Raw genomic sequence first — 24500 nt, forward strand, 5'->3', positions numbered from 1 at the left:
GCAATAGATATTCTTTACTTGAATATTTAGGATTACACTTTAAAGAAGGATTAACTTAGAATCAATGTTAAGGAGATCAGAAACCACAGATAACATACAAGTCACATGTACATCTCCAGTAGAAAGTTACACACTTTATTTTTTACATCAAAAATTTCAACAACCAACCAGATTTTTTTAAGTGGAATTATCAGTCACATCATATTATAAATAAAACTTAAAACTGAGTCACAACAAAGTAAACTTTTCCAAGGATAGGGGTGACATTTCAGACATGGTTTACTTAAGTAAATCATGTCTGAAACGTCACGTCATGTTCAAGAAAAACACACATTTGATAAAAACTGAACTTCCTCAATACTTCCAGAGACTAATACCTGAATATTAAAGTCTACATGATCAATAAATTTAAGGCTATTAACTCTTGTTTAATAAATTAGAAATACAAATATATTGAAGTGTATGGCTTTAAACTAATAACAGAACCTTCCAAAATGTCTTTTTACAAAAATCTGACAATAACTAAAGTTTGAGATAATATAAAAAGCAGCCAGTTTTCTTAATGTAATGACAATAAATCATATTCTTGTTTGTTTACATATTTTCTACTTTTAAGTTTGGGTGCCATGTATCTTTTGCACTGAAGTGAAAACAATATTTCTCTGATTTCATGAGTGTATAGCCTATCACATGAAAAAGAAAGTCTTTAGACCTGAAGCCTTTTACAAAGACAATCTACCAAAATGGTCCATATGAGTGACTAGAAAAGGTACGCTGGCAGAGAGAGCTTTCTGGTCCTTAATTATGATTGGATTTCCAGACTTTCATCTTAACTTTTCATGAAGAAAATCAGCCTATATCAATTTCAAGTTTCAGAGAAACAAGTCTTGAAAATACTCATCAAACTCCTCCTCCCTGTAAAAAAAAAAAAAAAGAAAAGAAGAAAACAAAAGAAAGGTAAAAGTTCTGCTTTAGAGCTGTACTTAGGAGATAATGCTTGTATGAAAAAGATTCATCAGACTTCTGGTTAGAATTTGTAGCTGGTACAGACCATTCTGAATTATTCAGTACATTACAATACCCTTCACACTTCCCCTTCTGTGCCACAGCAGTGAATTCTTTACTTCTAGGCTAGGAAAGAGTACAGAGGGGGTAAGACAGCAGTATAGTGGCTAGACAAACGTTTCTCCTCCAGTGTTGTGTACTACCCTCTCTTAAAAAACATATATAGGTTCACTAGACAGAAGGAGATCTGACACATTTTTAAATGTCAGAATATTCACTAAAACACCCAGGAAAACATCTCTGCCTTTTCAGTTCTGAAAGGACAGGGAATGTTTTACTAGGTACAAGTTCACTAGATTGCACTGACCGTGATTTTTCATCTGCTTCTTCTGGAGGACCTTTCCAAAAGTCAGCATCTGAAGGACCATCTTGCGCATCACTATGATCTGAATCTGTCAAAAATTTTAAAGCGCTTATGAAATAAATTTGAAAATAATTTATCTTTTTAAAATTTATTTAGATAGTATAATGTTAGGAGCAATGTTTAGTTGTAACCATAAGAATAAAAAGAACATTTTACTATACCTAAAGTAGAAACAAAACCATTTTCCAATATTATTCAATACAGCATCAAAAAGACTCTTAGATACCATGAACTAGTATTTTGGCCAAACGTAACAACAGTCATATCAAACACTGGTCTTGACACAACAGCAGCATAGCACTTTGTTCCTGAAATTTAGGGTTTATAATCATAAACCCAGAATTACAGTGCAGTTTCAACTCATGATATTCAATGAATCAGTTGCTTTACTTCTACTTGAATGACAACTTTCACAAACAGAAAACATGGATTACCGTATAACTGTTTTGTGTAAGCATAAAAAAGGAGTAAAACCAAAAAAACCCACACCACGACTCATTACCAAAAATATGCCCTAAACCCGCCAATATTCTAATAGAGCTTTCCTGACAAAACAGAGACTTAGGGTATGGTCTGAGTCATAAGTAAACCTGTGTCTAGCTGGGAACACGCAGGTTCTGAGGACATTTGTAAAAACATACAGCACAGCAGAGCACTCAGTAGAAACGCTCAACCCTCAGGCAGTCTGCAGCAAGAAGGGACATGACCAGTAGATGGGGTTTGCTTCATCAGAAAATAAACGGGCCTGCCCCTGCCGAGATACCGAGTCACCCCCTGCAAGCAGGCTGCCGAGGTACTACAGGTGGCAGCTGGAGAAGACTTCATAGTTAAAGCCTAGGATTTATTTAAAATACGGTAGCGTTTTGAGTAGACTACATATTAGTATCATTCCCTGAAAGAAACTGTGGCAATTACTACACTGGAAAAGTACTTTCTTTGCCCAGCACACATTACACAGCACATATTTGCACATCCAGGCCCACGCAATTATTAACAATATACCTATTTTTGCGTCCTCTACTCTGTTCTGGAACCAGCTGATTTCTCTTTTTTTATTATTATTACTTCAATTCCATTATCTGCCTACATTTTTATTCCTGAATTAAAAGATTTCCTTCTTAAAATTCCTTACAGTTTTTCTCCAAGAATTTGTAAGTAATTATTTTAACCCTTATTGGATCTGTTTGTTGCTACGCAGCATTCTTACAGTCTTATAAAATATCAAAACTGCCGGCGAATAAAACTAAGACCAATGACAAATGCTTACAAAATAATACAATTTATTACAAAAACATAAAATGGACAATATATTCAAATACTTTACCTTTATCAGAAGAATCTGAATCTTCTGAAGAAGACTGATCTGAAAAGAAACACCATTTAAAAACCAGCAAGCTTATCTTGGTTTTATCCACTACCTTAAATTGTTTACAAGGGTATTTCTATCACAACACATTACACATAAACATGTGCAGAAAGCAAGCAAGCACTGAAGTAAAAGGACTTTTTTTGCATGAGTTCAAAGGTCATCAGTTTGTGCTCAGATATGTTATGTGAGATCTGTGGTGTAAAAAGGTTATCTAGTATTTCCCAAAGCCTTTCAACCCCAAAGCCTCAAGGAACTAAATGCTTCACAACCCCTTCTGGTATGTGATGTCCACTTTTTGGACAAATTTTCCCTGCAATGAATATTTTTCAAAAGGCTTTCCCTCTCCATAAAATGTAAGAGATTTACCTCTTTTTCCTCCAAATTTTTTTTACCTTTTTTTGTGGATGTACGAAATTTGACTACCTGTGTTACAGTTAAGATAGTTACATATCTGTATTTATACATAATTACTATTATTACATATGTAAGCAAAGCAAGGATTCAACTCACATATTCCAGTGTTTTAAAAATTGAACGTCTAAAATGGCAATCTACCTTTATGGGTCTTTTTTCTTGACTTTTTTTCTGAACAAGACAATTTTTTCTTTTTAATTTTTGGCTCTTTAGAGTTTGATGTAGTTGTGCCTCTTTTCTTGCGTGCTTTGACTTCTTTCCTCCTTTAAAGAAAAGAACGTACACCTCTATTATAAACATACTCCTTAAGTAGAATGTACATAATTCAGTCAAACAGTTGTTACTATCACTATCCCTAGTTAAACTGAGAAAAATTGATTTAGTTAAAATAAAAAGTGCTACAGAAACACCAGAGCTCTACAGGTAAATATAAAGGGTTGGAAATGCTAAAGCTGCTAAAATGACACTGATGCAGGCACCAAAAACAGTGAATTGACAATCAAAGATTAAATACAGAAAATAATTTTATAACGTCAGGTTCTAATTTATATTGAAATCTTACTTTTTCTTTTAGCAACTTGGTATAAATGTAATGAGAAAAACACAGCTAATATAGGTTTTTTAAATATATTTTCCTATCTGATAGTGACAAAAGCTGAGGTAGAAGAATCTCAGGTCTAAGAATTTGCTGCAAATCAACAACTCACATATTTTATTTTCAGCATTATGCATGTAGGCTTACTGTATGAACAAAGGCTATTTTTTTTCTGCTTCTTTGCACAAAGAAGTTACTAAAATTGTTGCAAAGTCTTACTCTACAGCTGACAAAAAGAAAATGTTTGACCGTGCTTATTCTGAATTCAAGTGGGTTTAAAATTTTAGTTCCAAAAAAAGGCAAGACAAATCAAAGTAATTTCAATTAGTTGATTTTTCTTCTTAATATGTGCCTACAAAACGCTTTAATGAAACTTATTATGAATTAACTTTTTAAAATAGATCAATTAGCTATTGAATATATCCATCTTGACCCACATTTGATTTGTGTTACCTAAAAAAAAGAAATCATCACTTCCTAGCTTAACAGTCTCCTTTTCATACTCTTTTCAGATGACTGTACGGCTTAATTATTGAGCTGTGCAACTAAGTTAATACCACATCAGGGTTTGGAAAATCATAAAAACTGAGTATCAGTAGCTGTGGAATTCAGTAAGATAACAGTAATAATAAAAAAATCAAATCTTAATGCACACATTCACTATGTTTCACTCCCATTAACAAGTGATTCTCAAGAACAACAAATACATTCAAAATTTCAAAGCACAATCACTTGACTCAGACATAAACCCACTATTTTTAAGAAAAGGAGAAGTATTCCAGCTCTTAAACAAAGCAGGAGGGAAAATAAAAAAAGAAAGTGTTTTGCATAAACTTTCAGCAAAGAAAAATAATTATTGGTCTGAAATTAAGAAAATACTTTCATGGGGGTGGGGATGGGATTCTTCAGTTTGAGGACTTTTGTACTTTTATTAGTACAACAATATCTAATTCTCAACAGTGTCAGGTCAGTGACTTTTTAAGAACTCCAGAACAGAATCTATTTCAGCATAAATGAAGTTCCTAATCATCTAGCTCAAGTATTCCCTCTACTAATCATTCACCATAACTGCAATCAATCAATAATTCAGCCACCATATTTTGAAAATATTTCATTACCGGTGATGAAAGTTTAGTTTGTAGGAACATTCTGGACATAGTCCTGAAAAGATAGAATAAGAACATTACACCCATGTATTTGGTAAGCACAGTGAACAAAACATTAACACATAAACAGGACTAGACAGAACACTATCTTCCAATTTCAGTAGCTTTTCCTTCAAATCCAAAGTTACAATAAAATTGCAGACAGGGTTGAGAAAAATAACTCTGAGAAAAGTCTTCAGTACAAACCCAGATTTTACTAAATGTGGAGAAATATCCCAGGTTTAGCACTGGCATTTCTTCCTAAGAAAGTATCCACTCTTACCACACATGCTGCCGCATGGACTGTCTTGTGCACAAAAGAAAAAAACACCAGTAGCTTTTTTTTATACAAAGTAACTGTGTTAAATTTAATTATCTGATGAACAGATCAAAATGTAGACCATAGGGAGCAGGAAAACCCAATTCAAGAGACAAGACTAGAAATTGAAGTGATTTAATTAAAATTAGGATTTTTGAAAGAAAACATAAAGTATTAAAAATAAAACGAGTAGAGCTGAAGGTGTGCAAGATGTCTGGTCCAAAGTCCTTAGGACGCCTAAACCATGTAACTGATTAAGGAAGGACAGTGATGGAACCCTCCTTGCAATGAAGCATTGCCCGTTAAAACCAGATGTGCCTGGATACAAACCAGCTTATAATCAGTTATTCTAATTTTATGACATCACCAATTATAAAGCATGAAGTGTTCAACCTGTAACAACTTTGTCATATATAATAATAGCCATTCTCTCTCAATCAAGACCACCATACTATTGGTAATTAACAAAAATGTCTCCTATTCAGCATTTTCCATTTTTCATGAACTAATATCATTACCACTGGGTCTCACTCTAGCTTTTAAAGCACAAGATATTTATTTTCTTTTAAGTGTACATATCCTTGTAGGGCTCACTTACTCAACTTCACAAGTGCATTCCTCTTCTCACCATGTTCAACATAACCAAAATTCACCTCCCAGCTCTTCAGGCCTTCTTTTTCATCACAGTGCTTATTGCCACAGGAAAACTGACCTTTAAAGAAGTCAAAAATCAACAAACCACGGTTCAATGATTAACAATCATAGGTTTGGGGTTGTTATGTCCAGTTTTGCTCAGTTTTTTATTTTAGTTTCCCATTTTTTTCAAATAAAGAAGGCCAAATCTAAACATAACACCTAGATTAAGGAAAAAGTAACAGATGACAAAGCAATCCATCATACTTGTCTCATATTGCGTGTTTGTGAAGAAAGAACATAACTGGAATTGTGTTTTACAATGTATAGATTAGGGCATATGTTACGAAATAATAAGCGTAGGACCGGACTCAGATGAAATCAATGTCACTGGGATACACTCCGCACCTTAAATGATTCTTACTTAGCAGAAGCTGACAGATCAAGATGTGCGATTCAGACATTCATCTTTAATGACATCAAACTATTCCAAGCATCACATTATGTACAAAATCTCAGATGGCCGTGTTCTTACTACCTTTCTAGTTTACCTACATACTGGGCATACAATTTGTGTTCTGGTGACTTTCCATAAACACTTTTAAGAAAAGGAAATCCAATTCTATGTGAAACTATACGTCAGCTTTAAAAGCTTCCTTGGTTTTATTATGTTAAATGCTACATGAATTTTAAAACAATCTGCACATAATCAATGTTGTTTACATCCACGAGTTCCCAATATTGCAGTAATAAAGGTACATTTATTCCCTTTGCAGAAGACTGATTTGTATGCAGAGCTGGCAGTAAGGATGTGTATTAATAGGCTCACAAGCAGGACTGTTGGTGAACGATTAACCTCAGAACATTCTGCTTAAGCTGCTAACTAATGGATTGGCAGTGTCCTCAGATACTTCAGTTCTACAGTGTAAAACCACTTGTAAAGTTAACACTTGAACCAAAAAAAAACCCAGGACCGCCATTAAAAAAAGTTTTGAATTAATATACATTAAATATGTTCAATCCTATATAAGGTATGGCTTTCAGCACCTTGTGTTATCAGAAATAATTTAGATCCATTCTAAAGAAGTAAAAATCTGCAAGAAAAAATGTATACTATATAAAAACTTTTTGGCGACTTAACCACACTCTCTTTACTTCACATCTGAAAAAAATCACAGAACAAACCCAGAAAAACAGACAGAGAGAAAAGAGACATATAGCACCTTTATTTATGATTAGGTGTCCTTTACAGTATGTAAAATCTATTTCGGATATTCTACATTTTGGATGTGAAACCGGGCATGTTCACAAGAATATAGCGGGAACAGTACCTTCAGATTGCTATGGCTAGCAATGACTTCTTAGGTAAGACAGAGCTTGACTGTGTAAACTACCATAATTCTGTGCCCTTATACATTTATTTGCATTTATGATCATCTAAACACCTGATATTGTAGTAGGTTTTTTGAAGCAGATTCTTGCTCCATGCCATACATGTGTATCAGTAACAGTCAGATTTCTCTTACCCTCCTTTCACACTACAATCCTGACTACATGTATTCAAACCTTGACTTAAATACGGAACACCAATCTTTCTGAATGTTTTTTTCAGCAGTATTTATCACTCTAGTATATCTGAATGTCATAAAAACATTAAAAATTTTTTTTTGTAAAGAGGTAATTATAAACATCACCGTGTATCTGGAGAACCCAAATCAAAGGTAACTACAGACCAAATTATTCAGTATTTGAAACATGACTTTTCCCACACTTAGATGTCTAAGTAAGGAAGACACAGAAACCTGGATGCCGAGGAGACAGTTACTTAATTTAATCAGCAAAAAAAAGTATGTCCAAAATTCCATTTCCACCTGAACTTTTGTCACCTTGTTATGAGCTGCAAGTAAACTATTGCCTTCACCTTCAGAATCATACTTCCTAAAATCTGGCTATTAAATCTGTTCTTTCTTAAACTATGAGCCGCTTTTTGAATAAGAAGAGGTGGAAAACACAAGTACTACAAGTTAAATGAAGTACCAAAAATTATATACACTAAAGAAATCTAGAGAGCCAAAAGATGGATTTGAATGCATTTTGACCAGAACTCAGACCTACAAGATGGGTACATGGATCCGTGCCACAAAGTCCAGGGATTGTTACCCTGACTATTTTCCATACAGGAAATTATGGAGAAAAAGTAAATGGAAACAGGTTTGGAAGAATATTTGCTTGAATAACATAAAGCATACTATATGTATATTTATAGATATATAAAATGGGCTAAGAAAGACACTAGTATGCTAGAAGTGAAATGTTAGCTCAGTGAAATAATGGAAAACGGAGAGTAGATCAATTTGCAGGTATCAAACCCTATTTTGCCAAATGCTGTGTCTGGCTTGAATATTTTACTACTTAATCTGCAAGTACAAATAAGTAGAAAACAGCAAATATACCTACATGTTCAGCTTTGCTCTTTCTACATATTGCTTGAAAAGTCCTATTTCACCTCTGCCCAATGAATCTGTTACCTGTTTTTCTCTAGAAAATGCTTACAACTATTGCCTTTTGCCTAAAGCTTTATGACATAACTTAATATTCATGCTTTGAAAGTAGAGAAAAAGTACTTGGGAAAGCACATAAACCACACTTTTTAAATAGCTTAAAAGTTTTTCATTTTAAAGAGTTACTTTCAAGGCCGACTAACATATGTTAATCAATTTATATCAATGATTTTTACCTTATAATAGGAAAAGAAAGACATGAAAGATTCATGTCTTAAAAACGATCGTTGGAAACTCCACTTGAAAAGAGCATCCAACACAGGAGACAAAGTTGAATTCTTGCGCCCCTTAGTGGTGATAGATACTACTCAATTCTTCTGTTCCAATTGTGTACTTTCTCATACATTTTTACAGAGTGCCAGATACTAGAAGTACAAGGCAGCTTTAAATTATTTTCCCCTAAGAAGCCATAATTATTCATAAATTATGCATTTCTCATTTAATTTTAGTTATCTTTTTAAGGATTTTGATAAATCATAAAACTATATCAAAAGTAACTATCTGTTACTACAATCCGTAGTGCTGAACATAACATACGACTGCAACTATCTTTAGGAACTTTAATCTTTATAGCTTAAAAAATCCCACCACAAATGTTCACATTTCCTCCTGTGAAATTATATAATTCTATTTTTAAAAACAAATGCATTTCTAACTTCTTGTAACAGAACAACAGAGCTGTTTACAGACTGTTCCGATCAACCGTGTAACTCCACGTGAAAACCATACGTGTGTATGAAGATCTGCCTACAGAAACAGCAAACACGTTAACATCACTTTCTTGTGCACTCAGCTACTTGCAAAGTCCCCACGCTGTGGCCACGGGATGGGGACCACTGTGCAAAGTCCCAACAGCGCAGTGGTAAGAACTCGCACACAGAAGCAGCCAGAATAAACGACTGATTTAGAAACAGGAATGGAACACCCGACAACCATTCCCACTGATTCCCACTGAAGCTTTCAAAGTCAGTTTAGCCTAAAACAGTCACTACACACCGTACTTGCATTAAAAAAGACTAGATTTTGCACAAGAGCATTCGGAAACTCTTAGGAAAATTATTTCCTGAGGAAAAGTATTAAGAGACTTCAATTAACAGTATCAAAGACTAAAGAGGTAACAGAACCACAGCAGGAAAGCAGCTAAAAACACATCCATAAAATTCTACATTATCAAATGCATTATGATGGTGTTCAGTACAATTCTGACCTTTTGAAAATGAACAATATGTTATGTTAATTTTAATATATGTATATCAGTGTGCACTCTAGAGCTTTGTGGTATAAAATATCAAAGTTTGAAGCTAGGTAATTATTCAATTTTCTAATTATTAAATTGTCTAATAAAATTATATCAAAACTCAGCAAGAAAAGCATCAAGGAGAAACATACTATAAAATGAAGGACAGCATTACCTTTCCCTGAAATTACTTCTTTCTCATGTCGCCATCTAAACCCAAACTGTTAAGATAAGAAACAAAATTCAGTTGTAAATAGTTAACGCATTCAGTAACGTAAAGACTAATTTCAGTTGATTGATGTCATGCATGTGGTTCATCCATTCAACTCTGGTTAGCAAAATCTAATTTCTTTCTTCATTAATTAAAAATATATCCCTGCCTCTGCCTTTCAGAAGGGTTCCAAATCACACATCCAATTCAAATTTCAGTACTCAACAGCAACCTTCTAAAAGGCTTCAAAACATGCAGAAGAACAAATGGAAAATTAGGGTAGACTGACTTTATATGCACTTCATTGCAATTCTGCCCACAGCAGAAACTGAGACCACTGAAAAGTCCTGTTAGCACATAGCAATGGATCACCTCTTACACCCTAAGGGCAAAAAACCCAACAGCCAACAACTAAGTTGTATTTCTCTTTACATTGCTACAAACTTCAAATGTAGATAATTCATCTACTATTTTTTTCCAGTAGTATCTACTTCATTCTCTCAAAATATTGAAGATGGAAGATGGACAGGAGCGAGAACAGCCTGGGAAAAACAATTTTATTTTCACTAACAAGTAGAAAGAGGGGATAAAACTCAGAGGTATACAACTTCTCAGAAAAGGACTATCTTGAATTTTTATTTAAAATTCATGAGCACAGGTTGACAAGAGAAAATTGCAGCTCTCTAAGGAAAGTACAGAAGACTGAACTTCACGTTAAAAGATGAAGGAGGAGGGGGAAGAAGGGTTACAAAAATGCAACAGGTACAAAGACAGCTGCAAAGCCAATCTTTGGCACCTGAGTTCCAAAACATCCTTTGGAATATGAACCTTCTCTTGTTTCAGTCAAACAAAAACTAACCAGTTGTAAAAACCAAGAACTGTGCTGAACAGTGAATAGCATGCTGTTTCAGTGAAATTACAATATAAAATGCCTCGGTAAGTGTAGAATTCATGATGGAAACTGGTTGATCCAAAGACTGATAATTGGTTTTGTTCTTCTAAAGGACATTTCCTTCACCAGTCATCAAGTTATCCAGGCTCACTTCTGCTGCTGAAGTAGACTATTACACAAATTTTGCCTCACAGTCCAAACATGACCCAGGAAGAAATAAATCAGATTATATCCTGTGTATTTCTGTAATGATATCAAGAAAAACAAGCAAAATAAAAGAAAGAAGGGAGCCATAACCACCTGTAGTACATCTAGGACAAAAGTTGTCCTCATCTGCATTGATTTTTGCCTACCATTTTCCACCAACTAGTAGAAAATGACTGAGTGACCAAGGCTAAGAAATAATAAAAGTAAATGCAATTGAATTCATCTACCTAAACTAAAAAAAAAAAAAAGAAAAGAAAGAGGAACAGATTGAGCTATATAAGAAAACTAAAAATTAGGATATATTCTTGAAAAGTCAGCCTGTTGTACTAGGGACTGCAAAAACACTGTCAGCAGAGAGCATTTATTCTGTCTCATCCTCTTTGTTAAATGAATTCAACAAGATCCTAAATGAGCTATTTCTGCAGGGCAGACCAGGACCAAGTAGAACAACTCGGAAGGCTAACTTAGAAAGAAATTATAGTTTTAAAAATGTGAAAGACCATTTAACATCTATAAAGAATAAAATTCCCAAATTAAATACAGACTGCTTGTGTAATGTGCACTGGCTGCAGCAACAACCAGCACGTCCACAGTCGCCTCTTACAGAAAAAAAATGTATGAACTTAGACAATAGTGTGGAAAAATACCACAGATACTTTAAATACTTTTGTTTTCACAGGAAAGCCTCCATGGTGAAAAACAATGACAAAAGCGAACATATTAACATTACCAAGTGGAAGACAAGTTGGCCTAGAAATCTGAAAATGATCTGGAAATAAAAAGAAAACAATAAAATCTATTCTGTTTAATGACCAGGTGTCAGACAGATTTCACTTGTACCAAATAGGAGACATTTCCAATCTGTTAAGCTACAAAACAAAACACATGCAAACAAAGAGACAGCAAATAAGAACTTTACTAGGAAAACAAGACAACAAAGAGAACATTTTTCATCCAAAGCGTATCAAAGTAAAACTTACATGCAGAGCACTCTCCCTTACTGCATTGCAAAACTGACAACAGAACTAAACTGTCAATACCGATGGCCATTTGTCAGCCTCAGAGCTTGCAGACAAGATGCACTGAAAGTTCAAAGACAACCTTGACCTAAAAAAACCTGATCTAGGGAAAACATAAGAAGTAAAAGTCCCATCATAAGCAAAAGCTGTCAGAGCACACTCTTCCAGCCTCACACCAGAGGGTCACCTCGCCATTTCTTACTGAAAGAGGAAGAAAAGATTTTATGTCCCAAACACACAAAGAGAAGTGGAACCACAGGTCACAAGGTCCATTTGCCAGCAGTGCCAGCAACTGACGCAACTGCAGGTGTGCAAGTGAGTGTGGGAGCACCAGTGCGGATCAAGCTGGACCAGCCATGAGGTAGGTGAAGTGCTGGGGCAGTGAAGAGGGTGAGTAGGTCCCCACCAGCCAGCTCTGGGTTCCTCTAAGGATGAGAGCACAGAGGGGTCTGCTATGGGACCAGGGCAGTTCCAGCCACGTCTGTGTGTGCGTTACGTGTGAGTGAAATAGTCTGAACCAGTAACTGGAGCGCAGCTGTGGCCTCAGAGGTTCGTATGTCTTGGAGCTTCTTACTGTTTTCTTTTGAGCTTTGATCTCTGACAAGGTGCTTGCTTGTTTTTCAGAGGCACCTCCCATGAAACTGGTCCTTACCATTATCCAGTACTTAGGAAAATAGTGTTTTTCCTCAGAAGAGAAGTTCTAAATGAGATCTGAGCTACAAGCTCTATGCAGAGGTCTTTAGAAGAATTAGCTGGCTAGAAGATTTTGGCTAAGTAGTAAAACAATTACAGTTGTGAAAAGACAGATGAGCATGTGCAAGCCTCAATGTACGCAATATATACATATATCTATATAAATGAAACGTCACAGAAAACTGGTTTCCAACTGTACTTTGATACCATCCTGTAGAATATAGAATCATAAAATCACAGAACAGCCCAGGTTGGAAGGGACCTCAAAACAGCATCTGGTCCAACCTTCCATGGGAAAGGGAGCCTAGATGAGATTATCCAGCATCCTGTGCAACTGTATCCTGAAAACCTCCAGTGATGGAGACTCTACCATGACATGGGGGAGGTTGTTCCAATGTTCTTATGGCAAAAATTTCTTCCTTATATCAAGATGGAAGGATTATCATACAAAGAGCATCAACAGCTACCATATGAAAGGCTGGCCAGCTGGGCAGCTAGTTACCCACCCTGCGCCTCTCCTAACACCAGCATTGCAAAACAGGACATACAAGGGGCTAAAGATATCCAACTTTCAGTTTCTGGAAATGCAGAAAAAGAATCAGGAAGGAAAAATTTAAAAGCACAGACGGCATTCCACTGCCATGAGTGGGATCAGAAGCCTATTTCTGACTTCCAAGAAAAAAAATCCAACCTGCTTTGATATCCTTCTGTACCAAACATGGGCATGGATAAATCACTAACAGAGAAAAACCTCAATTTTTTTCTATTTTTCTAAGAATTTCTAAGAAAAACTCCCACACGGTCAAAACATAGTTGTAAACAGAAAGCATTACCTGATAAAAGAGAGCAAATTACATGATACAGTAGTTATGCGGACATGGCAATTCAAAAATACAGGTAAATAGGAATTCAGAGTGACCTCAAAGTTAGGACACCCACATTTGAAGTCTGACAGGGAAACACTGTTCACACAAAACACACACACACAAAAAGGAAACTGGGGCAGAACAGTTTCCCACAAAAGACAGCAAACATATGGAAACTTGGCACACTAGCGAAAGAAACCAAATCTGTAAGCATGCTCCAGGGAAAATCAGTTTGGGGGGGTGGGGTGGCGATGAAGGGAAATGAAATTGCTATAGGAAAATAAAATTAAATTTATTTTAAAAAAAACAAGGGAAGACATCTTCAGCATTTTACTTTTTGTTAATTTTCATTTAATTTTTGCATTTTTCTGTTCCAATTTTCTTCATAAGGTTGTCACCTCTTCTGCCTAGTACTTGAGTTTAAGCCCAGTCCTTGCAAATATTTACCACTGAATGTAATTTTCAATACTATAAATAGTCTCAAAGAACTTCATATAGAGACTGTTTGCAGGGCTGGGTTGTTACCGCGTGCTAACTACACTGAGATGCATCCAAGTTCAGCAACACTTTGCAAAATCACAACAGCAACTTCATGTGTTCTTTTTGACTATAAGCTTAGTCAGTCAAAAAGTTGGAAATGACAAAGGCTGTTCCAGTTAAGAAGTAAAAACAGTGCTGGAATTGGGTTGTTTCTGTTAAGAAATTCTATTTATTTACAAGGAACACACAAATCCTGTTTCCATAAACATAAAAGAACAACCAGCAAAAGATGCTGCTTTGGGACAGACATTTCCAAAATTGTTTCTGCCAGCATTCAAGTACAAAACTCTCTCTCTTTTTAGCTTCTCTCTCTTTTTTTTTAACATTCCCAGGGATTTTTTAGGCTTCATGCAGTGCTTCTCTCCAGGCAAAATTCTTAGCCTTCTCTCCTTAACCTCTCTGCATTTTCTGCCTTTCTTACACACAATGTACCTCTTCACAAAACATCATCTCACAAAAATGCTCCTATTCCCACAGAAACACATTTTTGGGGCAGTGACAATGCTTGGATTCAAACTACTGCTGCTTACTAAGTAACTAGACAAATTCTCACAACTCTCTTTCTAGGGAAGGGGTACTAATATTCTGGTTTCACAATATATCCACAATCATAAGGTAATTTTTTAAAAAGGACATATGTTATAACCAAGATGATTTACAGTAGTGAAACGTACCTTATTCTCTTTGTATCTACTGAGATCTGCTATACAGTATTCTTTGAACAATTTATCATAATACTTCTTTGCAAGCCTCTTCTCCCTGTAACAAAAGGTATTACTTTTAATGAAATATCAAACACGAAACAATTAATTTTACATTGTAATGACATTAGCAAGACAAAGACACGTTTTTTCATCTGAAGAACACAAGTTGCAGAGCTAGAAATTCAACAGACACTCACTGACCTAAGGAGTAATTTCCATAAAACTGGAAAAATACATCTAAAACATATCTACAACACAAATTAAGCTGTTATTTTTGCAAACTAGGCTTCTTTTGTAGTTTTCAGAACAGTCATTTAGATCTCAGAGAGTGCACAAATATTTCCTAGTTCTTTCTGTTATCGATTTACTTTGCCACTGAGCAACGTTACAATATTAAAGACCTCCTAAAGGTCTTTCATTTTTAAATGCATTAAAGATCAAAAAATGATCACCAATTATACACAGTAATCCTTAATTTGTAGGGGACACCACAAATTTATTACAAGTGTTCTAAAAATAACATGTTCTATAATAGTTCCAGGTACCAATTCATCTCTGCTTCATCATCTTCATTCCACAGGAATCTATGGTTTTCTCTAATAACATCCAGATCCGTCTTGTCATTTGCTCTATAAAAGGACATATTTTTTTTTTAGTACAACGCGACATTCAAATGAAATGTCAGTCAAATAATAATTTGGTAAATATCAGTATTTCACAGTTTTTATCTCCACCTCACTGCATAAAGGAATATAATACTATGAAATAGAACTATTAAAAAAAATTATTTCCTGGCATACCTTTTCCCAAATGAAAAATTCACAGCGGAAAATCGCCACTGAAACTGTGAATGATTAGATCCTGTCTGCAAATATACTTTTTATTGAAGACAGTAATGTTAGAAGGCAGTTATAGGTAGCTCTAAAGAAGGTTATCATTATTCTGGACAATGGATAGCAATTCTGCACATTTCAAAAGTATTCCAGATTGCTATTTTGAAGGTACTGCCAGATATTTCTCAATGTACTCTCAAATAATGCTCACCTGTCATCTTTCCTCTTACATAACAAACCAAGAATAATTGAGCTCATGGTAAGTTCTTATATAAAAATAACAGTGCAAAATGGAAGAAGGCAGTTCTGTGGTTTGGATATTTACAACGACTGTAGCTAGTATCTGTGACCAACAGAACTAGTAATGTAATACACGGCCACATTCTCCTCTCCTCCAAAGCTATAATCTGTATTTAACAGCTGTACATAACAGGGGAGCTTTAGGGGAAAGATTGCTAATAGTTCTTACCCAGAACGTCGGAAATCCTCTATTTTGCCACCATAGTACAAAATGTAGTCCTTCACAAACTTTTTATGTCTTTCATACTGAGTAAAGTAATTAAGGACTGTTTCAGAACTTATCTCCTTTTATTTTACCATAGTTTAAAACTAAAAAATAATAAAAACTTTTATATACTTAACAGAAAGAAGCTGTTTTCCCAAAAACAGTTCAGTAATTTCCATAAAGAAAGGAATTAATCAGCAATTTTTACTTAATAACCTCTCGTAAATGCTTTTTTTCAAATACAGGAATTCAAGCCAATTTCATCCTTAAAACCTCATTCAGATGCCAGACCTTTATAAATCTGTCTTCCTTCACCACAAATGCTCTACATGCATATACACAGAAACTGGGTTCATTTTTCCAACTGTAATTTAGACAATAGCTTCTTAGTACCGCAGTTTTGTATGTTTATATTATAAAAATTGTTTGTATGTTTGTATTATAAAAATAGTCTGGCTACTAAAGTGGAAGAATTTATTACATTTTACCATCAACATACAAATAAAAGTTATTTACTTTGGTTTGGAGATGAAAATCATGGGAAAATATGTAATGCTTTTATTAGAACATTTTGGTCTCAGAGACATGATGTGAAACACATTTTGAACCACAATTTGAGCAAAATATGTAATGACTTATTAAAAAAATAAGCATCTTCGCAAATGAAAATACAATATATGGCTACTTTAAAATATCTTCAATTAACATGCATGGTGTTTCTGAAGCAGCAATTAGGTAAATACTTTATCTATTGGTATGGAGCCATACAACTACTGCATTAGTGTGAATAAACTCTATCAGCCTACTATTCCGATATGTATTAGGATTTTATTGATAAAATATTTTATTATTCAAAGTTAATTTAACCTCAGGATGCATCTTTGTTTCTTTCCACCACAAATCGAAGAACCAGAGGAGCAAGCTCAGTTCTAACTGGCACAATTAAACACATCTAACACAACATACTACTTTATGCTGCCATTTGAGTTACTAGATGTTAGAATTGCTTAACAGTAAACATTTTACATAGGAACCACTTGAGAGCATTAGCAGAAACTCATAAAAGTCTCTACATCTGTGACTACTGTCAGTCCAAATTGTCAGGGGGCCTGATTAAGATATGTCGCCTTTACAGGCATACGAGGGTTTAGGTAGTGCCTGGCCAAATTCTAAGCAGGTTAGGAGAAGTTACTTTCTGTCTACTGGAGTTTCCAGATTTAAGTAAGTCTTCCCATATTTAGTTAGTCTTTACTTTCCTATTTATTAACTGTTACTGTTGAAGAACAGCTGTATAAGCAAACAAGGAACTGAAGGTATTTCAGATACACTCAGTCAAAAGATGCAATGACTGCCCCACGTGAGAACTAAATAAAAGGAAAAAGGTTGTAATACACTTAGTACCTAAAAATAAGGTAGCACTTATAAAAATAGTTACAAATTTTGCATGAGATATGATTACGATATTAAAACATAAAGTAAAACGGCACATGATATTTAACTGACTTAGATTATTACAGCATCTGTGGAAGATATTACTGGAGATAACACTGTTTTGAATAGACTTTTCCATTAACTAGTGTATTCTTACATTTTCTGTAGAAATTAATTTGTCCCCAGATAACAGCAGCCTTATATATCATTTTCTTCTGTATAAACTCAACTCAAAGAACAAAGTGTCTTTGTGCCAATCTAAACAAAATTCACTGTATAATAATTTTGTCCCAAACAGGAGAAAATAGCACATAGGAAGAATCTGGAAATGCCTTGACTGAGCAGAGACATTCGCAGAGACATCTCAGCAACATAAAGAAGTCGATTTGAAGAACGACTCAGTATGTGGTGCTGCACTCTCAGCTGCTGTGATAACTGAGAAATCCCAGTATTTCACCATAACAGAAAACCTGTGCCCTATCTTCAATCTTGAAGAAAAATCAAAGAGAAGGATACGGCATCCATCGCTATTAAGTGAAATCTTCTTTTCCTTGCTTCTTCCCTGTTAAGAACAAATATGTGTGAGTGATAGCTATCTTTACATTAAGGGGAAAATGCTTCACAAATACAATAGATAAAAAATACCTGTCCCATTCTTCAGCTGCAAACTGTCTGTGAACGACACTGCCTTGTTTTGCTTTTTGGAACGGCTTTGTCAGAAGGCCATCGTCCTTTATGCTAAAGGTAGGGGGGGAAAAGGAAGAAAAGTTAGCCAAGAACTTTACATGAGCATTGAAATTTTCATATGTCAAACTTCAAACTAACTTGAGTAACAAAAACTATTATATTGCTAGTCTCTACATGAACTGGAACCAACACCAGCTTAGACTTTACTTCCTTTGCAGAACAAAATCAAGACGTTTGCTTACAGTTAGCATTTAAAGAAAACTGCTTATAACAGCAAGTTCTAATATTTATTTTTATTGATATTATCACTATAGAACCACAATGAAAAAACACGGATGACGCATCAGTTTCACTCTACATTTAAAGCCAGTGGTCTATAAATCTCAGTTACATAGCCAAATAGGAACAGGAAGGACAGTATGTTCACTGAATACAAGTGACTGCTTGTAACCCTATCCCATCCTTTCATGCTAATGTCTCAACACTTCATTAAACAGCTCTGTGTCTCATAGTGTAATCACAAGAATCGCTATTTTAAAACTGAAGTACTGTGTTGTGAACCATACTTGTCAGTGTGCAGCTAAAAATACTTTCAGAATTCAACAAAGTAATAAAAAGTTAAATATGAAGTAATGCACTTTAGCTAGTAAAAGGTACATTCCTCAACAGATGTGAATAAAATTGTTTTCCGTAATTATCAGCTAGCAGAAAGAATGGAAGTCAGAAACCTGTAGAAATCAAGCCAGGGAATTTATATTTCAACCTATAGAATACAGGACTTTAGAAACTGAGAGTATCATTTGCTCAAAAGGATCTGTAGGCACAAAATTCCCATAAGGAAACTCCATAAAACAGCAATATGGAGAAAAGACTACTATTTTCCTCAAAGTGAAAATAAACATCATCATAAAGCAAGAAAAGGCTATATACATACACAGTGAACCCATGTAAGGGCCCTACAGGGAATCGGCAGTAGTGTGCCAGGACAAGGGTAATGACTATAGTTTTGAAAAGCCCCCTGATGGTTAGTTAATATTCCACCCAGAAAGTGGAATGGTATAACGTGTAACGGCCTTTGAAAGAAAATGAAAACTGAACAAAACCAGTCACTTTTAATGGGGAAAAGCTATATTTATAAAATAAATGGAAAAGCACAATGCCTGCTATTATTCCAATGATTAAAACACCTTTTTTTTCCCCCCAGAATGCAGTCAAACACTACAAACCCCAATCTTCCAATTCTACTACAAAGGAAAATACATAAGACTCCTAAGAAAGTTTCCAGAAAGCCTTATTGAATAAAATCCAGTAACAGAGCATGGGAGAGACAGGAAAAGGTGACAAAAATCTATGCATAACGTAGGCAAAATGTTTGGGTACAGTGTAGAAAGTGCTGAAGGACTAGTGCCAAAGCAAAATAAACACATAAATAAACAAAAATCTTAATAATACAATGAGATCAGACTACAAAATTCAAGGCCACTAATTATGTGGGCCGCTGAAAGAACTGACAAAGGTGATCTCAAATATGAGATGTGTAGATTCATTCAAGGATTAAGTACAACACAATTCACCAACTTCCAGGTCTCTTCACAAATTAAATAATAAAACAAGTAGCATCAGTTCTTCCCTTCCTGCAGGCAGGTATCTTGTACCTGCAAAGCATGCTGCCACTCAGCCTCTTTTGCTTTGCTGTCTTAGCAGTTCCACATGTGCTGATGGATCACAGTGAAGTGAACAGCACAGCCAAATCCCAGCAGTTGATACTAATGATCAGAAAAATTAAACATTCTGCTTGGAGAAGTGAGGAGCACAGAGACACCAGATGGACATGGCAGAATGGATCTTAATCAGCTGCCCCTGGGAGATGACATGCTTGGTCACCTTGACATGAGGAGGTGCAGGAACCAAAGATTTATTTTTCAAAAACCATTTCAATATCAGACTTTACATACCACAGTGTAATCCTCTATGTGCAGTAAGAGACCATTTGCACAAAGCACATCATGCAAAGTGTTAATTCTGTACTACATTACCTTTTAGTCTTTTGCGCAGACTTCTCTCCATTCTCCTCATCACTAAAATCAGAATCATAGCCTCCATGGCCATGTGCCTGAAAATAGGAGACAACACAGTCAATATACCTACTAATGTAACATGGACACAGCATAACTAGGTATCAGGAATGTCCGCTGTGTATAAATAAAAGAGAGAAAGACAGAGAGCAAGTGCAAAGTCTTACATATGTCTAAACCTAACGAAATTCAAGACAATGCAGAGGTTATTCCAAACAACACAGGGCAAAGAAAGGCATTGTCAGTCTGTCAAAAGATCACTTTATTAATAATTCAGATGTAGATGTCCCTACATTTAATCTTCACATAGATGCAGATAACTGAGAGTATGATAAACATCTTTGGTCTTTACCTTCAGACAACCTCCTCTAGATAAGAAAAAGGTGTGTGTTTTCCCCAACAGTTACTCTTTCAGATGGCTGGAGAACAGCAACTGATGTGCTCACATGATAAACAAAGACAGTTGGGAACAAAAGCCTCTTGGGCTGGGGAACAGCATTTTAGATCATTAGATCTTATACTGGTAGCCAGAAAGGTGATTGAAATAACTAAATACAAAATAACAGTATGCCTGCAAAAACGTACTGTCTCAGCACAACAATCCTATCATGAAACGAAATCTTTTTTTTCCACACACTTTGGGACAATGTCAAATTAATGCATACACAAAACCCAAAATATCCCATATCTTAATGCCATCAAATGATCAAGCCTTGACTGATGCCCAGATCTATCACCTCCACTTTACAAGGCAGCTATACGTCCATTTTTTTCAGCAGAAGTAATGGCTTAAGTAGATCCCATCTCCTCTCCCCCACTCCCGCTCTGGCACCTTCCTTCTAGTTGCCTGGTTACAACTGTGAAACTACACATGAACCAAATCAACAACTGACCCCAGCTGCAAAGGATCCTGTCAATAAAAGACTATTTTAACCCAGATAAGTATCCTGTCAGGGCAAGCAGAGTCACCCATCCAGCTACGCCAGCCAGCTGGAGGGTTAGCACAGGAAGGAACAGCCAGAGGTGGGAACTGCATAAACCGGCACTGACACAAAAAAAATTATTTTCACAACTGGAACATTTACACAACTGAGCTAAAAACAAGACAGATGGTTATTATGCATCTGCATGGGGAAAGGCTGGACACATACTCCCTATGTAGCTTGGTAATTCAGACTGTAGATGAGCAAAGAAACTGGGTTAGAAAACCCGTGTATTTGATTCATCACTGCTGATTCCTACAATCATACTCCTCAGACAAAAATCTGAGAAACCCCAAATCTGCAATACATACATGTCTCTTCAGGACAATTTTGATGAGGTGTCTTCTCTTGATGCAAATGCCTTCCAGAAATGCTGTGCTGGAGAGTCAACTGTATCCTCTACTGACATTAACAACTGGTTTGTATCGTGCAGAGGATGTAAAACACAATCTCACACTGATGGTGAAGGATTTTAAGATTTTTTTAAATTATTTTTATTGATGATAATAAATTTTACCTTTTTTCCCTTGCTTTAATAACATAATGTTCCTTCTACTCTTGAGCTCTGAACAAGACATAGCTCTCATATGTATACATTGAATAAAAAACAAATCAGAACCTTATGATTTGCCTTTATGTCTTGTATCCACAGGAGACACAAAAACTATTAGTTACCAAAAAAAAGCGCTGCAGATGTCTGCAGTGTCTGGTATACACTGGGCCTCATCCACCGGCAAAAGAGCAGCAATGGTGTGAAGTCCTCCCAGCACAACCCCAGGATGACCTGCAGCTCAGATGCAGGTTGCCTACCTGAGGTGGCAAGGCTGTCACTACTTTTATTAATGAAGCTTATGTGATCTTTAAAGAAGGCAGAATAAATTATGAGTGTGTAGCAAATATATTCATGCTTAGCCTCTACATTTTGAAAATATCATTGTCATCCAGGAATGTTTTAAATGGCAAAAGTAATGCCTCCCACATTAACAGAGAGCCTCTTTCACACCTGAAAGGGGATAAACTCCAAGCCAACATAATGTGCCTGAGAGTCAACATGAGACAGATGAAGTATAGAAACAAGTAAGATGAAAAAAAAATACAAGATTTGCCCAAAGTGGTTGCCCTTTGATTATGAGCCCCACAAAAGAAGCAAACACATCTGGAAACTGGCTCCCAAATGATTCTAGAAATTACTCAAATAAAAAATAAAAAAGACAGAAGAAAATCTGCTCCAACAGTCATGTTGTAGGACTCTGAGAGCTGATGACTGTCTTTCGAGAAGCTATGACTGTGCATATAAGGGCAGGCATGGCTAAGGACTAGGTCCTGAGAGGCTGCTCCTTCCAACAGGAAAACTCTTCCCAGCTTCAGCCATTCCTCTGAATCACTACACTCACTCAAAGGTAAATTCAGAGTGAAAAAAGAGTACAACCAACGACTGATATCTTGATACTTTCCCGTCACTCTGCCTTCGAAGGCAACAACAGGACGGGCAGGTACTGTACCAAGCTGGGCTGGACATCAGCAGCTGCAGCAGTGCTGGATGGCACCCTTGGATACCAGCACTGAACAATTACCGACTCAATGCCTTAGGATAATACCAAGATGACCTGACTTTTAGGTAGAATATAAAAATTAACTCAAAGAAGCTCATTCATAAATCATCTTTCTGTTTTGGAAGGACAGTGTAAACAGACACTTGCTTGATGTTATGAAGTTTCAAGATTGGTTTCTCCACCTCTCCACAAAAAAAAAGCCAAACAACAATCCCAGATAAAGAAAAAGTACTTAATATTCAGTCATAGTAGAAGTGGGACAGATACCAAAGCTTTGTGCCCAGGCTAGTAGATTTTAAAAGAGGCATACATAGACATGCAAAATTGTCAGGAAAATTTAAAATAACTACTTTCACTATTCAATAAATCCTTTAACATAATCTTCACTTTGACAGAATTTGTCAGAAACTCAGAATGTTTTTAGTAAATTAGTAAGGTAAATACCAAACATTTTATCAAACATAAACCTGAAAGCTACATAACTTAAACAGTACAGTGTGTTTTGTCTGTTGCACCAACTTTGAACTTTTTTTTCACAAACAACATAACAAACCACGAAGCTAAAGCAAATATCATATGCTTTGAGATACATTTAAATGACTGACATTTAAGTAATCCCAACATCTTGGATTAATTAATAGCAAAGCAAGTGGAGACAGAACTAAACTCACTAGCTTAGGGCTCATAAAAAATGGCAATTTCAGCACAGTAAGTGCATGAACACTGTACACAATCGATGGCAGACAGAGGATACGTCAACTGTCAATGTCACAGGGCACTGTGGACACCCCAGCAATACATTTACAGGAGATATTTGCATCCAGAAAAGGCGCCTCCTTAACCATCTCCTCTAGTGTAAATACACACTTGTGGAATGGATACATCATAGTTCATGTTGACGCTGGATCACAACTCGCAGCTGAACAGAAAAAGACAGTTAAAAAAAACCCCAAAAAAACAGGAAAACAAGCCTATGCACAAAATCCAACCTCACGGCTCCTGACCTTAGTCCTAATCTCACTACTCCCCTCACAGGCGTCACTCCCATCCTTCCCTTTATCTGCCCAGCACACAGCCTGTGCCCATTTCTGCTCCCGGCCCACGTATGGCCCACAACTGACCCAGGTGCTCGGTTGGTACAAACAAACCGCTCTGGGAGGGTCTAGGGGGAGCACAGGATCTAGAACAGGGCCTGAGGAGCCAGCCCGGCCGGATAAAGGGCACGATGCTGAGGGTCACTGAGCTTCGCTGCACAACACCTCCCACCTCGAGGTCATCTTGGAGGCTTTGCTACCCTCATTTGTGGGAAAAGTAAAGAAAGCAGAACTAGCTTCAAATCTACTCTTCCTTGTAAAACAAATTATGAGGAGTATTTTCGCATACTGTGCAGTGAACACTCCTAACAAAGAGGGGAGCACCCACAAGATACCGCCCCTTTATCAAAGCTCGAAAAACCTAAGAGGAGAAGCAGGAGTAGAAGGTAGGTAACACCAGACCACAACAGTGATGGATCAGAGCGGTGTGGTGCTCCACGGAGAAAAATCACACCGAGAACCGGCCCGTGTGGGTCCCAGGCGACATCCCAAGGCGTTCTCATGC

At 36.2% G+C, this 24500-nt stretch overlaps 1 protein-coding gene across 1 annotated transcript; it reads right to left on the minus strand.

The window, feature by feature from the left end:
• Positions 1-872: 872 nt before the first annotated feature.
• FRA10AC1 (fragile site, folic acid type, rare, fra(10)(q23.3) or fra(10)(q24.2) candidate 1) lies at positions 873-20403 on the minus strand (the record flags this gene model as incomplete). Its single annotated transcript, XM_009868858.1, has 13 exons — positions 873-915; positions 1373-1457; positions 2754-2792; positions 3354-3475; positions 4926-4968; positions 5870-5983; positions 9878-9923; positions 14805-14889; positions 15380-15463; positions 16137-16213; positions 18120-18165; positions 18249-18341; positions 20327-20403. Coding segments are annotated over 13 exons (954 nt in total), but the record flags the coding sequence as incomplete, so codon positions are not given.
• Between the last annotated feature and the right edge of the window lie 4097 nt (positions 20404-24500).

Source organism: Apaloderma vittatum, unplaced genomic scaffold (genome assembly GCF_000703405.1).
Source record: "Apaloderma vittatum isolate BGI_N311 unplaced genomic scaffold, ASM70340v1 scaffold22374, whole genome shotgun sequence".
NCBI classification, from domain to species: Eukaryota; Metazoa; Chordata; class Aves; order Trogoniformes; family Trogonidae; genus Apaloderma; species Apaloderma vittatum.